Source organism: Pleurodeles waltl, chromosome 4_1 (genome assembly GCF_031143425.1).
Source record: "Pleurodeles waltl isolate 20211129_DDA chromosome 4_1, aPleWal1.hap1.20221129, whole genome shotgun sequence".
Taxonomy (NCBI): Eukaryota; Metazoa; Chordata; class Amphibia; order Caudata; family Salamandridae; genus Pleurodeles; species Pleurodeles waltl.
The window spans coordinates 369,781,229-369,798,433 of record NC_090442.1 but is presented as its reverse complement, the minus strand read 5'-3'; the positions used below and the strand labels follow the sequence as shown (position 1 = coordinate 369,798,433).

Sequence of the window (17,205 nt, the reverse complement as noted above, 5' to 3'; positions counted from 1 at the left end):
CGTTTATGAATTTCGAGCATTTAATTATGTGATGTAAACATTGTGTTTTTGTGGTTATTATAATTTTTTAAATTAAATATTTTGCTCCATTTTTTGCTGGGAAATACAGTGTTGTCACTTCCTGTAGAGAGGGAAGCTTAGGAATTGCATCTGTAGAGATGGATGGTGATGGATGCTCAGAAATGCAGTGTCATCACTTCCTGTAGAGATGGATGCAGAGTATACAGGCCTGCTATGGCAACATAAATCTTTACCATGATGGCCTTGGTTACTATGGTAATGCCTTAGTAAAGTGGTTCCCAACCTTTTGACTCCTGGAGACCCTCACTGAATCACTACTGGAAGCCGTGGACCCCTAAGCAATTTGTACAACTTAAATTTCAAGGATGAAAACAGTACTTCACAAAAAAGACACAAACAAGTACTCCACAAACCAATGCTCAAATTATTAAAGATCTGGGGCCAGATGTAGCAACTGACGAATTTGCGAGTTGCAAAGTGCGAGTCCATGCAACTCGCAATTTGCAACTCGCAAATTCGTATGCAGTACGGTGTCTCAGACACCGACTGCAACTCGCTATGGGGTCGCAATGACCCACCTCATGAATATTCATGAGGTGGGTCGCAAATTGCGGCCCCATAGCGAGTATAGGCACTCGCTAACATGGAGGCCTGCTGACGTCAGCAGACCTTCATGTTCGTGACCTGCTTTTAAATAAAGCAGTTTTTTTTTTTTAGGTGTAGCCCGTTTTCCTTACAGGAAAACGAGCTGCACTTAAAAAAAAAACGAAACCTTTAGTTTCGGTATTTTTTCAGGGCAGGGAGTGGTCCCTTGGACCACTCCCTGCCTTGAAAAAATATTTTTGGGTCCAGTCACAAACTGGAAGGGGTCCCATGGGGACCCCTTCCAATTTGCGAGTGGGTTACCATCCACTTGAAGTGGATAGTAACTGCGATGCCATTTGCGACCGCGTACGCGGTCGCAAATGGTATTGCATCCCACTGCGAGTCGCAAATAGGAAGGGAACACCCCTTCCTATTTGCGAGTCGGAAATGCATATTGCGAGTCGGTACCGACTCGCAATATGCATTTCTGCATAGCAAAGAGGCATTTGCACCTCGCAAACGGCGATTTTCGCCGTTTGCGACGTGCAAATACTTTGCTACATCTGGCCCATAGTTATTTTACATTGAAAAAATAAAAAATAAATAAATAATGGGAAAGTTGGCGCTGCATCTCAGCGACTAACTTTTCAGTGTTTGATTTTATTTAGGAAAGCTGAATCCTCAGTGATTTCTGTTTTTATGTTGTAGGTACGTAGAATCTGAGCAAGCTTTTTCACATAAATAAATATTTGGTGGGGAAAGGAAGTAAAACCATTAGGGCCTCATCTCTCCATAGCCTCTCTGACACATGTAATTAATTTGTTTTATAGCACCTCTCACACCAGGGTAGGGTAAGTCAGCTCCCATCGGATGGGAGCAGGAACTTACAAGGATCTACAATGTGTAGGATTTGCATGCCATTCACACTAGTAGGCATTTTTTTAAGATTGCTTAGTCTGGAGAAACACAAACTCAGGATTCAGAACATAAAACAGTGGTTAGCATTGACTTTATTATTAAGAATGTATTTCTACGCAAGCAAACATTTTTAGCAGCATAAGAATAATGAAAGACTGGGAGAAAAAAAACATAACTTTCTAATTTGTGCCATGCATTTTGCATGCAGCTCTTTGATTTGGAATTGTTAGTTGTGGAATTGTGTGGGGTGAAACTGTGTTTGTGGCGTGGATTTGGGTAGTGGAATTATGTGGCATGGTGGATAGATATGGGTAAGAGCTGCACAGAATAGATGGACAGGAAGACAGAGAGGGATAGGTAGTTTGTGCACCAAGTGGTGAATGAACTCCAGAGGAGCAGAAAGAGTATGTGAGAAAGAGAGAAAGAAGGGGAGAGCAGGGGACGGATGCATAAAGAGGGAGCTCCTGTGTACACAGAAGACACCCCAAGAAGGGGAGGGGCAAGGGGAGGAAAGCATGGGATTGAGGGACAGAAACCCTAAAAAGGCATGGGAAAGAAACTGCTTGAAGGCCTGAAGTTAACCTCATCATAGAGGTGGGAAGAGTGCGTGAGACAGCGAGAGAGAAGGATGACAGAGTACGAGAGAGGGACTGGTTGCTCTTCCCAAAGAAACCTTACTAACCTCAAAGTAAGTCAGGTGTTCAGAGAGGCAATGACCACTCACCATCTGACGGCAGGGCACTGAGGATGGGTACCGGACCGAAAAAAAGGCATGGAGGTGGCAGAGTGAGCAAGGAAAGAAATGGGATGTGCACACCTTCCAGCGTCCGAGTATAAGTGAGAGCAGCATTGAGATGATTGGGAGGGGCACTTAGAGAAGGGTGCAAGAAGTGGACGAGTACACAGCACGAGGAAGTACAGGATGGAAGCATGTGTGAGCAGGCAGTACATAGAGGAGACAGAGAGTGTGTGGGAGGAATGTGAGGAGGGAGTGGGAGTGCAAGATAAATGAGTAGTGGAAGCGTGAGGGAGAGACGAGAGTGGCAGTGGTGTGTGGGGGAGAGATGAGAAAGTTGAAAGTGCGAGATAGATTGACTTTCCTGGTTGAACTGAGAGAGCATCACAAAATGATAATTAAGGGCACTTAAAATGATCAAAGCTAGGGAAAAGGCTCAGTGAGTTAAATTCCCACTGATAACATCTACTATGGTCAGCTAAGTCACAGTGCAAGAGCAAAACCAACCCAACTTCCCTTCCTTCCTGGATCAGTGAAAGTACCAAACTGAGACTGCTGTTGTTGAAAGAGTTTTGGAATAGCAAATGTCCAGTGTAAATGATCCATCCAAAAAAAGTTGCCGTAATTGGGCACTCAGATAGGTCAGATAGCATTGGGTACCTTTTTGAGTCACCCATCCAACCACCTGGACAATCCCATTGTGGTAATAAAGCCTTAGTAATGAAAAGACACCAGCATCAGTTACAAGACTGCTGCTAGGCTGGAGTTCTATATGATTCCTTCAATGCAACACCTATAAGTATAGACACATTTGTGCACATTCTTAAAGAACAAGATGAGCGCAAAATCCATGAATCTTCACTCTTCCAAAAACTGAAGAAAATTAAGTGTGTACTGCTTTTGCATTTGTATAAAGAAAGGAGGAAAGAGAGAGAGGAGTTGGTATTATGAATACCAGCCCAGATTATAAAATTCACCAATAAATACTGCAGAAATGGCCAAGCCAGTAGTACTGTTAATGACAGTCACTTGTGCAATATTTACATAACTGGGGCCACCGTGAGGTTTTAGCATTTTAATGCCCAGCAATGCTGAATCAATTTTGCTAATGAGTAGGTGTTGACAAATGCACAACTACAGAATATTTCTTCTTTTTGCGCTTTTTGTTTCTTGGGTTACATGAAGGGATAAGAGGGAAAGAAAGAATGTAAGGATACTGAGATGAAGAGATGATAGGCTGGTTGACTTTCAGTGGCAAAAGGGGAAGTACAAAATAACTTTAATTACAGTTGATTCGGTAAATCAAATTGGGGTCTTGAGGCAGTTCCTGAAACTCAGTTTATGTTTTTACCATAGTCCCAGTTAGTATCTTTTTTTAGTCAAATGCAATTAGTTCGAGGGGGATTTTTAGCTGCACTATCAGAAGAAAGCAGCATGAAGACAGCTACTGTTCGAGCAGCAGACAGCGTGAAGGTTAATCGGGCCTCTGCTTCTGTGACTAACCTCAGCTTTTCGCAAAGGGAAAAAAACACAAGAGGGGTAAGGTTAAATAGGGAAACGAAAAGGAAGGCTGGATATCAAATGCTAGGAAAAAATCACGAGCACTGCCTTATTTTCTAATGTCCCACTTTGTTCCAGTAGTATCTTTTAATCAGAGAACAGGAGGGACGAATCTGAATGGAATTACCTCATCCAAAATAATTTCTCAAAAGTCTAGAAAAAACATGCACCCAGGCTAGTCCTGTGCCTGATCAGTCTAAAGATAACTTGCAGGTTGTACTTTCACCTCCACTTGAAGCGCAAGGAGTGTCACAAAGTCCTGACTTCCACGCTGGGCCTCTAATGAGGTGAGACTGTTAAAACTTGGCCGAAGGTGTGTGCCAAAATGAGCTAACTGCATCATTTCTGACCGAAACCAATTATGTAGGAATGAATTACATGTAACGTATGTCGCGCTGCCAAGGTGCTCTCTCGAGACTCACTGGATTAAATGCTAAATAAACTCTAAAATGGCCCCAGGGAAAAGCAACACAACATGCTATTAAACCACTTAGTTTCCTAGCGCCTCACTCTGCTTTATGTCGGCTGTCTGGTAACGCTATTACACCGGGAGGCGAGCTTTGTGAAAATCAATGAATGCTGCAGCAGCATGCGCTTCACAGTTCAGTCAGCCGTGCAGCAATAACAAAATAATTCATAATATGTACATACATAGGAAAAGCTTCTAGAGCATGATGCTGAGAGGCGTGCCTACCTTGGAGTCGTGCTGTCTCCTCAGACCTCTCCATGCAAACCTACCCTGCTCTTCCTGGCGGGATGTAATTCAGTCAGCAGCCAATCACTGTGTATGTAGTGCTGATCTCACTCAAATACAATAAGACATTGTAGAGGACACTGAGAAAGTACCAAGTTAAATTACGAGCAGGTGAAAGAGATGGCAAAAAAAACAATAATCTAAGCCTGACTGCAGGAGGCACATGTTTCACAAGGTCAGTCTCGCACAAAGTACTGTTATTAAGATTAAGATACAGTTTCAGAGCCCTTCGACACCCACGTGTGCACACAGCGTAAAATAGTACGGCCAAAACTGGTAGAATAATAACCTTTTGTTAAAAGCCTCATATTGTACACACACTGCATTTTTTTAAGTGATTAAAGTGAGCCGCAACAGGGTGTGGGAGGGATCTGCTTCAGAAAGTCAGCAAACACAACATTCTAAACACACGTGCCGTGGCAATCTAAACAAAAAAAGTGTGCTGTAAATAATTTAAATGGCAAGAAGCAAAATAACACCTGTAACAGGTCCAGTAGCCAGAGGAGGGACAGATGGCCATGATTAACCACTGAAAACTAAGGAATTTTGAAAGGCATTCAACACAACCAATAGAAAGCACGGGGTGTGTTCAAAGCCCACAGACTGAATACAGCATCTCGAGAAGACAGCGCATGTGCGCTGCCTAGGCTTGACAGGGATGCAGGGTACCCAATCAACAAAATGTAATTTTGTTAGATATCTGATAATCTTTGCAAACTCACTGTTGTCACATTTTCTTTCTGGAAGTTCCTAGGTTGCTAGATTACGAATGATCGTACAGCTCTTCTACTCCAAACATGCTGGATTCATGTACAAAGGCACACCAGTTGGGGACGCTTATAGTTTTAATGAAATCTCAGCATTTTCACCAAGATTAGAACGTTTTATTGATAAGTGTCTGACACCATAGCTCCAAATTTGCCATTTGCGGAAAGAGAATGCAGTGCACTGCATTGTGTAAAAAAAAAAAAAAAACAAGGTATCAAATTGATGCGTTGACCGGGCAGATAGATGTATTCACTAAAATGTGTTTTTACCAACTGAGGCTTTGGAAAATAGTCATTTGTATGTTTTCAGTTCAACAAGGGGTTCAAATTGTTAATGCATTTATTTCTTCTAGATTTAACTATTGTAACTTAATGTAATTAGGATTTACAACCAAATCCAGTATAAAATGGCATGTGATTCAAGATGCAGCAGCCAAATTATAAACATCTCAAATTCAGTTCCATTTTAGGAGCACTAGCTAAACTTCATAGAGCTAACAGATTAGCAGCAATCATTTTCAAAGCACTGTGCGTAGTTCATAAAGCCCTCTACTAGGCAAAACATACCCCTCTAACAGGGTGTTTCTCTTTTTACTCTCTGAAACTCAGTCTGAGATCAAAATAGGTGTTACTGGTAAATGTACCTACACTTCGTAAATTAACACTGGGAGGCAAATGGTTCTCTGTAGTTGCTGCAAAACTGTGGAACTTTCTTCAGTCCCAAAATAAAACTGAGAAGTCATTACTGAGATTTAGGATGCTGATCAAGTTTAGTTGATAGGATCTGGCTTATTTCTGCATTTTCAGATGATATGTTTTTTTATCAGCGCCGACGTACCTTCGGGTGTGTGTTCTTGCTTTATAAAAATGTATACATGAATATGATAAAATGGAACACTCAATAAACAATATTTCTATCTTCTGCTCAACAGCCGAGTGCACAGTGATGGGGATACCCAGTGTGACAACCAACCTCTCTGGCTTTGGGTGTTTCATGCAGGAACATGTAGCTGATCCTGCCTCGTATGGTAAGAATTTTGCACCACTCGCGCTTCTTGAAATTGATGTTTTTCAACTGAGTTGGTGGCTCAGTAAATCAAACCATTTTTAGTAGATTACTTTAATGAAGTTACTCCCCAGATGACCCATAGACATGGCCACTATTATAATGTGGCAATAGGGCTCAAAACAATGTTGCAAAATTGACTAAATTATACGTCTAAAAAGGGCAGTAGTGCAGCTTAATGCGGCAAATTCTGTGGCAGTATTGTTTCGCTATTTTAAAACTGTCTGGCCAACGATTTCCCCTTATTGGTATTGGTTTAAGACTCAAATACAGCTATCAGCAACTGAAATGTGACTAACCTTTGCAGATGGTCTGATCCTAAACTATTTGTATTGCTTTGTTTAGGAACTTTTGCTCCGTTTGAGTAGAAACAAAATGTTTTTTTTTCAATCTGCAAATTATACAGCCAGTGGTGGAATATGTGGGAGTTGTGGTTAATTCATAATTGTGTAGAAAACGCCATTGCCGCAGAATCACATAAATCAAGAAGCACAAACTATAGCCATTCAGTACAAGGAAGTTGAATGCGTTTGAAGAAAACGTGGGAACTATATGGTGGGGAAGGCGACTGTAGAGGGAGAAGGTTCCAACATAACCAGTACACAAGGTATACTCAAAATTTGTGGGTACTACCACAAAAAGAAATAATTCACATGTTATAGATTTCAGCTGAATCCAATGTTCCAAAATCCTGCTGTCAACTCATCCTAAAAGAAATGATGCTCGTACAGGTTACCAGCTGTATATGAATTTATATTTTACAATGGAAAATCAAGGGAAAAGATGCTGTGATTTTTTGTTAACACAATAATTAGGAAGAATAAATATAATCGCATGTTTGGTGAGTTAAATCACAATCCAGTGAACATGGGATTTTTCACCACACAAAGTTGGAATAATGAAAAGTGCAAGTTCGCACAATTGCAAACTCAGTTTGTAATTTTTAAAACACCGTGTGTGATTGTTAGTTTGTGCTTCCCTGTGCAGAATATCAAGTGGTAACATAAGCACATGCCACCCAGGAGCGGCATAATTCCTAGTGCCACAGCAGTATGTGATGCAAACGTCATGCAGAGAAAATTGTTTACGCATGGTAATAGATAAAGAAAAGAATGAGGAATGATACATTGTGTGAAGGAGTTTGAAGAGACAAGATTTGAATATTTTCTCGCAAGATGATTTGAAATTTGGAGAAGAATCCAGCATAATGCAGTGGGACCCACTGGTATAAGTGGTTGGTTGATAAGAAGTATTTGTATGGAACACAATGTGGAGAATTTTCAGACCAAGTGCAAGCAATTGGATAGGAAATGGTGCACCTCCGAAGTGCCCACCGACCAGGCCACCTACAAGTCCTTACTCAACCAGTATCACGACTCCTAAAAGAAACTAGAAAGACAATCTTAGCCAACCGCATCAAACCATTAAGCTCCAACCATAGCAAAGAGCTATTCAGCATCGTTAAGGAGTTCTCCAACCACTCAGGGACCGAGAACACCATCACCCCCTCCCACCAACATTCTGTGGGCTTTCACCATACTTCATTAAAAAATACTAGCTCTCAGGAACTAGCGCACAAAATATTTACATGTTACGTTGAAACCAAGCGCATACTGAGCTTTGTCACGGAGTGACTTGATTCTCCGCATCTTGTGATGCTGGGCTGCTGTGTGCCCCAGTAATTTAGAAGGGAGCTTAAAACCCCAACTGAAGCGTGATATCTCAAACTGCAAGTCAACCTCCTGCAGCATGAGGTCACTGTAACAAAAGGCTGGCACATTGTTGGTGCATTCTTTCAGTGTGGCCCTAGCTGTACTGACAGTTTGTGCATGTGCCTATCCTGACAATCTGTTGAGAACTGAGAAATGGCAAGGGAGATTCCCTTAAATGCTTGTTGGGTGTGCAGAGGTGTGCAGATCCGCTACACGTTCTGAGTTTGAGTGGTCTGTGTAACCCCTTCTAAACATGAGACTGCCCAAAGATGTTCATTGTGCAATGATCACCCCTTGTGAAGGGAGCAAAGCTTCCCTGTTATGTCACTTCATCTATGTATCAGGGGTCAGTTGTAGTCTTAGCATGTTTTTAGCCAGGATACTTATCTCTTATTTAAAGAGTTGATTTGATGTTGAAGCAGCACCCTCTAGGATATCTGGTTCCATTATTTAACTTCTTTAGGATTATTTTGTTCTTCTCCACAATATCAATCATCTCATCATAAGTTTCATTCTCATATCTTCCTGTGAATTTAGTTATAGTTTCTTGCATCAAAGACATTTTTGCATTATATTCTAGCACAGGTTACAAGAATGGAGCCACACTTTATAAAACATGATCTCACAATTCTTATAGTTACTATTGGTTGACGTGCTAATCTCTCTGCTCCCAGGGCAGTGGTTCCATTACAGAAATTTTAATATCTTTCATGTAAAATAGTATTAGTAGTGCTGCATATACCATTCGGGTGACATGCATGCTGCTTTGGATAGAAAAATGCGGCAACAGATATGATGACATTCTCTGGCTTGAATTATTGCCCTCTAAAGCTAATAATTGTTTTAAGGTGTACACTTGTTAGAAATGGGGTCTCTAGTTGGCAGAGGTATTCACCTATGTCGAAAAAGGGATCACAATCCTAGTCAGGGTAAGTCACACACAAGCCAAATTAACCTGTGTCCACCCACTGATGGCTTGGCACTGAACAGTCAGGTTTAACTTAGAAGGCAACGTGTAAAGTATTTGTGCAATAAATCATACAGTAACACAGTGAGAACACAACAAAAATACACCATACAGGTTTAGAAAAATATAAGAAATGTATCTGGTTAAACTAAGGTCAAAACTATAAATATTCAATAAGCACAAGTTGAGATATTACTTTTGTAAGATTAAAAAGAATCTTAAATCTTAGAAATCAACAGTTGTCTTCTTGTTTACATGAAGTACCTGGTTTGCATAAAAAATAACACGCACGGAGACCGTAGAGGAGGAGATGTGTGGAAAAGTAAAGTGTGCGTAGCAATTTCCGGCAAAGTAGATCCGTAATTTCTTTCCACGCTGCAAGGGGCTTTGCGTTGGTTTCCGGCGTGCAGCCTTGGATCTTTTTGATCGCTAGGAACGTTGCATGGAAATTCTGGGCGTGCGGGACGAAGTCATAGGCATTGCATTGATCTGGCATGGTGGTGCGGCGAATTTTCTGTCGCACAGCAGGCGCTGCATCGATTCTTCACTCGGGAAGTCGGGCTGCATCGTTCCGGATTAGATGTGTGTAGATCCAGTAGGGCAGTGCATTAAATTTCTAGTCACAAGGCAGGCTCTGCGCCAAATCTTCACTCGGGGAGTCGGGCTACATCCTTGCGGTTCGGCTGTGCGGCGATTTTCTCATCGCAAAGCAGGCTGTGCTTTATTTCCAGCAAGCTGTGTGTCGATTTTCGACACACTAGGAGTTCTCTGAAGAGATTAAGGGGGTCATTCGGACCCTGGCGGTCTTGGACCGCCAGGGTCACGAATGACGGAAGCACCGCCAACAGGCTGGCGGTGCTTCAAATGGCATTCTGACCGCGGCGGTAAAGCCGCGGTCGCCCTGCAGGGGCCGGCGGTATTCCGCCGTTTTTGCCCTGGCTGGGAGAATCTGACCCCCGTACCGCCAGCCTGTTTCTGGCGGTTTTCACCGCCAGGAAGAGGCTGGCGGTAAGGGGTGTCCTGGGGCCCCTAGGGGCCCCTGCACTGCCCATGCCAGTGGCATGGGCAGTGCAGGGGCCCCCTAACAGGGCCCCGGCCAGCTTTTCACTGTCTGCCTAGCAGACAGTGAAAAGCACGACGGGTGCAACTGCACCCGTCGCACCGCCGCAACACCGCCGGCTCCATTCGGAGCCGGCTCCTGTGTTGCGGCCTCATTCCCGCTGGGCCGGCGGGCGCTAACTTGGTTAGTGCCCGCTGGCCCAGCGGGAATGTTGGAATGGGGACCGCGGAAATTTGGCCGCATGAGTTGGAATCACCCCCTAAGTCTTTTTGGCCCTGAGACTTAAGAAAACAGGAGGCAAGCTCAATCCAAGCCCTTGGAGAACACTTCTCAGCAAAGTCAGAGAGCAGCAGGGCAACAGCAGGGCAGCAGTCCTTCTCAGCAAAGCAGTCCAGATGAGTCCTTTAGGCAGCCAGGCAGTTCTGGTTCATAAGTGTCTGAGCTGGTTGGGTCAGAGACCCAGTTTATATACCCCAAAATGCCTTTGAAGTGGGAGAGACATCAAAGAGTGGTTTTGAAGTGTACAAGTTCCCCTTTCAGTACAGGTCTGTCTGCCAGCGTCCCGGTAGGGGGTTTGGCAGTTCGTTATGTGAGGGCAGGCCACTAGCCTTTGAAATGTGTCAGACCCTTCTAGCCCATAAAGACTTTTTCAGTATGCAGATGAGTGCAGGTGTGACTTAGTATCCTGTGTTTGTGGTTTTCTGGGTGAAATGCACAAGGAAACTGTCGACCAGCCTAGCCTAGATGTTGATTGGAGACAGGCTCTAAGGCACAGATGGATTTTAAGTGCCGAGAAATGTTCTCTTTCTAAAAGTTGCATTTCTAAAATAGTAATATAAAATCCAAACTAACCAATAAGCAGGGTTTTCTATTACCATTCTGGCCATACTAAATATGACCTGGTTACCTCTTTCCGATCAGAATCTACCACTCAAACAGTATATGATAGTAGTCCTAATGCTATCCTATGAAAGGAGCAGGCCTTACAGCAGTGGAAAATGAATTTAGGAGTTTTCCACTACCAGGACAGATAAAACACACATGTACCTGTGCTCAACAGATGCACCTCAGTAGGCAGACAGTACTACCATGGCCAACAAACTGATGTGCCCCGTTCCACTCCTTGGATCAGACTTCTGTCCCCAACCCAGGTAAAACTCTGTCCATAAAGACAGTAACCAACAGAGGCCACTGACAGCTGTCAGTGTCAAGAGCCAGACCCCAGGCTCTCCACTGCTAGGTGGAGGCCCTGAGTGGGGCCATCGGGTAAGCTTCTCCTCCAGCCGTGGGGCTGGCAGGGAGTTCCCTATGGGCTCCTGAGGTTTCCCTGACCTCTGAGGTATCTTAGAGTTGGGGGGCAGTAGCCCCAAGGGTTTTACACCCTACCTCCACTCTACCTCCCTCCAGTTCAGGGGTGGTATCCTGACACTGGTCAATCAACCCAGGGTCTGTACCCTGAGGCTGAACAGGGGACAGGGGTGAGTCCTCCCTTCCCTTGCTCCTGCATCTGGGCTGCCGTACCCTCCCCTAGGGAGAGGTACTGCCAGACAACTGAACTGTCAGGGTGCCCTTAGGGGTCACTCCTCTCAGTTCTCCTGCCACCAGGGGTAACTCATTCCCCAGAATGCAGTCAATGGGCATCTGAGGACTAACTATAACCCTTCTCTGTGTCACCTCCCCTCCCCACTCCAGGGATACCAGGGCCATAGGATGGAAGAAATCCTCCCCATGGGCTGCAGTCCCTGGCCGGTGTACTGCTCTGGGGAAACTAGTCTCTCCACCATCATGGTATGACTAGCCCCAGTGTCCCTCAGAGCAGTGACTGGGACCCCATTCACTCCCACCTGGTGGTAGTGATGACTCCCACCCCCAGGGATAACCAGTTTATCCTCTGAGTCTGTCTCCCAACTGAAGTAGATTAGGGCATGGTCTATGTCCTCCCCCTGGGGACTACTTTCCCTTAAGGCCACATTGGCCACCCCTGAGGAGGCCCCACTAGTGGAAGGTTTCTTTGGACAGACAGAGTCCCCCTGTTTGTGTCCCAGATGGGAGCACACAAAGCAGCGGGGTGGAAATGGGGTGCCCCAGGCCACTTCCCAGCAGAACCACCCCCCTGTTTCTCAGATGAGGTATGGGACCCCTTCCTTTCCCCCTTACTCTGGGACTTGTCTGGGTCATCTTTAACCTACCCCTCGCTCTGTTGGGGGAACCAAAACCACCCTTCTTGGGGTCACTCCCAGGTACCTTTTTGGACACTCTGGTGCTAGCCCAGAGGTCCACCTCCTCAGCAAGCTACCTGGGATCAGTCAGCTTACTGTCAATCAGGTGCTGGTGCAAATACTAAGCATATGCTCTCTCAGGATCAAATTATATATCCCCACATAATCATTCACTTTACTGTCCGCACCCATCCATTCAGTGCCTTACTAGAAGAATCACAAAGGTCTACCCAAGTTTGTTTGGAGAGCTTGGTACTGTCCCTGAATTTCTGGCGATACTTTTCAGGGGTCAGCTCAAACTTAGCTATCAAAATGGCTTTCATAGAGATATACTTGTTCAGATCCCCAAACAATAGTGTGAGAAGTGTGTCCCTCTCAAGTATTGGCACATGTTTCCACAAGCCCACCCCCCATTGCTCTTCAGGAACACCATGAGCCCTTAGTGCAACTTCATGTGTTGCAAACCACTTATCAATGTCATCTCCCACCACATAACTTGGCACCACATTTGTGGGTGTACAAACCTTTTTGTCTCCAGCAGGTCCTGTATGTATGCTGCCACCATTACTGCTGGACTCAGACTGCCTAGACTTGAGCTCCAGCTCTTTCAGACTCAGTTCATGAGCCAGAAGTAGTTTCTTTTCATCCAAGGCCCTCTCAGCCTCAGCCTGTTTGGCTTCTCCCTCAGCTTTCGTCTCCTCTGCCTCCATGTGTAATCCGGCCAATTTCAGTTGAAACTCTCTCTCCTCCCTCCTTTCCTCTGCTGTAAGGCTGTGACTTGAGACACTGCTCCATGGTGTAAAAGGGGCACAAATCCAGGGGTATCACCCCCCACTGCTATTGGCAAATCCTGTGGGGAGCCATCCTCTGGCCCCTCCACCTCAGCATCCTCTTGTGAACAGGCTTCTGCCCAGGTTCTCAGCGCTTTTTGGTACTCCTCCTTCCTGGAGGAACCCCAGGTACGTACTCCGATCCCCTTGTAGAACCCTTTCAGCTGGCTGACTGTGTATGTCTCCAGCATAGCTAGGTCAAACTCTCCAGCTCCTCCTTGAGCCCCTGCCGGAGACATGTTGTTTAGGATTTGATTAAAATGTCAAGCAGGAAAAAATAAATTGCAAAAAGAGAAAAAATCAAATTAACCTTTAACTGTTGGTAGGTAGTGTACACGTAGCTATTGTATGTCACTGCACAAACACAAGTCCTATCCTCACCGCTGATCACCAGTGTTAGAAATGGGGTCTCTACTTGGCAGAGGTATTCACCTTTTGTCCAAACAGGGACCCCAATCCTAGTCAGGGTAAGTCACAGACAATCCAATTTATTCTGTGCCCACCCTCTGGTAGCTTTGCACTGAGCAGTTTGGCTTAACTTAGAAGGCAGTGTGTAAAGTATTTGTGCAATAAGTCATACAGTAACACAGTGAGGACACCACAAAAATACACCACACAGGTTTAGAAAAATATAAGATATTTATTTGGTTAAATTAAGGTCAAAACGATAAAGATTCAATAAGCACAAGTTGAGATATTACTTTTGCAAGATTAAAAAGAGGCTTAAATATTAGAAATCAACAGTTGTCTTCTTGTTTAAACGAAGTACCTGGTTTGCATCAAAAATAACACGCACAGGGAGACCGCAGAAGAGGATATGTGTGGAAAAATAGGGTGTGCGTCAGAATTTCTGGCACAGCACAGACAATGCTTCATTTCTTTCCATGCTGCAAGGGGCTTGCATCGATTTCCAGCTTACAGTCTTGTCTCCTCACTGGGATGGGGGCATCTTATTGACACCCAGGGATGTTGTTTTGGAAAACCTGGGCGTGTGGGATGAAGTCACAGGCGTTGCGTTGATCCAGTATGGCGATGCACCGAATTTTCTTCACTCGGAAAGTCGGGCTGCGTCATTCCGGTTCGGCTGTGTGTCGATCCAGTAGGGCTGTGCGTCGAATTTCCAGTCGCAAGGCAGGCGCTGCATCCAATTTTCACTTGGGAAGTCGGGCTGCGTCGTTGCAGCTCGCCCATGCAGCGATTTTCTCATCGCAAGGCAGGCTGTGTGTTGTTTCCGGCAAGCTGTGTGTCAATTTTCAGGGCACAAGTAGTTCCTTGAAGAGATAAAGTCTTTTTGGCCCTGAGACTTCAGAAAACAGGAGGCAAGTTCAATCCAACCCCTTGGAGAGCACTTCTCAGCAAAGTCAGAGGGCAGCAGGGCAATGGCAGGGCAGCAGTCCTTCTCCGCAAAGCAGTCCAGATGAGTCCTTTGGGCAGCCAGGCAGTTCCTCCTGACAGGTTGCTGGTTCAGGTCCAGATGTGTCTGAGTTGGTGGGGTCGGAGACCCAGTTTATATACCCAAAAATGCCTTTGAAGTGCGAGAGACTTCAAAGAATGGTTTTGAAGTGCACAAGTTCTCCTTTAAGTACAGGTCTGTCTGCCAGGGTCCCAATAGGGGGTTTGGCAGTCCATTGTGTGACGGAAGGCTTCTAGCCTTCAAAATGTAAGTGTCAGGCCCTCAGCCCTTCCAGCCCAGGAAGACCTTTTCAGTATGCAGATGAGTGCAGGTGTGAATGAGTATCCTGTGTTTGTGGTTGTCTGGGTGAAATGCACAAGGAAGCTGTCAACTGGCCTAGCCCAGACATTGATGGGAGACAGGCTGTAAGGCACAGATGGATTTTAAGTGCAGAGAAATGCTCACTTTCTAAAAGTGGCATTTCTAAAATAGTGATATAAAATCCAACCTTACCAATAAGCAGGATTTTCTATTACTATTCTGGCCATAGTAATTATGACCTGGTTACCCCTTCTAACACTCAAACAGTATATGGGGGTAGCCATAATGCTATCCTATGAAAGGAGCAGGCCTCCCAGCAGTGGAAAATGAATTTAGGAGTTTTCCATTACCAGGACAGATAAAACACACATGTACCTTTTACCTACATAGCACCCTGCCCTATGGGTTACCTAGGGCCCCCTTAGGGATGACATATATTTAAAAAAAGGGACGTTTAAGGCTTAACAAGTACTTTTAATTGCCAAGTCGAAGTGGCAGTGAAATTGCACACACAGGCCTTACAATGGCAGGCTTGAGACATTGTTAAGGGGCTACTTATGCGGGTGGCACAACCAGTGCTGCAGGCCCACTAGTAGCATTCAATTTACTGCTCCCGGGCACATGTAGTGAACTTTACTAGGGACTTATAAGTAAATCAAATATGCCAATTGGGTATGAACCAATGTTACCATGTTTTTAGGGAGAGAGCACGTGCCCTTTAGCACTGGTTAGCAGTGGTAGAGTGTCCAGAGTCATAAAACCAGCAAAAATGAGGTCAGAAAAAGAAGAGGAGGAAGGCAAAGAGTTTGGGGGTGACCAACAACACTAATACTGCACCCTACCTCACGGTCACATAATCGCCAATTTGGAAATGAGTTAGGAAAAATTAAAGATCAACGTTGGAGGTTTGCCCTTTCTGTGGGGTGACCCCCGATTTTTGTTTTCTGTCGATGAACCTGTTTTTTTCCACCATAGTTCTCTGCGCTCTTTACCCCTGCTAACTAGTGGTAAAGTGGTTGTGACCTCGCTTTCAAATGTTAAAATTGGTGTTCATCTGATTGACACCTTTAAATTGCTTATAAGTCTCTATTATATGGTTCCACCTGTACTCAGGGCCTGCAAATTAAATGTTACTAATGGGATGCAGCACTCACAAAGTAGCACTATAAAACATGTCTCTAGGCCTGCCATTGCAGACTGGGCATGCAGTTTTGAACTGTCATTTCCACCTGTCAAAGCAAACTTTTTGCCATGCCTAAACCTTTTTTTTAATACTCACACGTCACCCTGAAGGTAGGCCCTAAATGCCCAAAGGACTGGGTGCATGGTATTTAAAAGTAAGGCATGCATATTTAATTTTTACATGTCTGGCAATGAAAAATCTCCAAAGTCATTTTTCACTTTGGCAAGGGTGGCTCCCACATATTCTAACACTGGTTTACACTATTGTATTTAATTAGAGCTACATTTAGTTTAGGAGTAGCTAGAGAAATTGTTCAAATACTCATTTTAATAGTGATGTAAAATCTTAATTAATGGTCAAGTCAGAATTGACATTACTGTTTTGGAAATTAGACTTTTAGGAGGTTTTGATTTTCCTTCCTAAAACCAAAATGCTTTCTTAAGAGTACCCAGGTGTCACCTGACCACTGATGGATCCCCTGTGGTGGGATATATATTGCTTCCAGAGACTGGACAAAGGGCTGTTGATGGAGGGAGGCTCCCTTCATAGGATGGTCAAAGAGTTGTACTAAGCCCCTTCCTGAGTTTCAAAAGATGTCTACATTGTCACTGGCAAATGACGTTCACATCTAAGACTTTTTTTCCTTTGTCTCTCTAGTCAGGCTGGCACCAAACCCAGAGGCAGAGGAAGAACTGGCCATACACAGTTTAGGGGTTAGACAAATGATTTTCCTCCACCACAGGCTGGCACTGAGTATAACAGGGGCAGCCCCAGAGCCTCTTATCAGCCCACTCCCGGACCTGTGAGGAATCAGGAGAAGGACTGCCCTGCTATCTAAACCCTTGAGGAAGACTGGATCTGCTTACTTTGAACCCATGACCCCAGAAGTGACACCAAGAGTCACTTGAATGGCCTCCTGTTTGAGCTACATACACAACAGCCTTCCAGAGGACTCCCCCACTGCAACTGCCAAGATAACCAATTCCAACTTGATCTTCTCTGGACCCTACTGCTAGCCTCGGCTTGAGTGAGTCCTAAAACCTAAGTAGTGTCTCCTAGGTCCTTGAGCATTGGCTGGTGTTAGAGTATACTCCTTTTTTCCCCAAAACTGGA

The 17,205-nt window shown here is 44.6% G+C and overlaps 1 protein-coding gene across 1 annotated transcript in view; it reads left to right on the top strand.

Annotated features, from left to right (window-relative positions):
- GYS2 (glycogen synthase 2) overlaps window positions 1–17,205 on the top strand; it is a 498,387-nt gene that overhangs the window by 413,819 nt on the left and 67,363 nt on the right. The window contains exon 13 of the mRNA XM_069228538.1: window positions 6,274–6,369. Coding sequence (XP_069084639.1) covers window positions 6,274–6,369 — 96 coding nt within the window. The remainder of the gene's footprint in view (window positions 1–6,273; window positions 6,370–17,205) is intronic.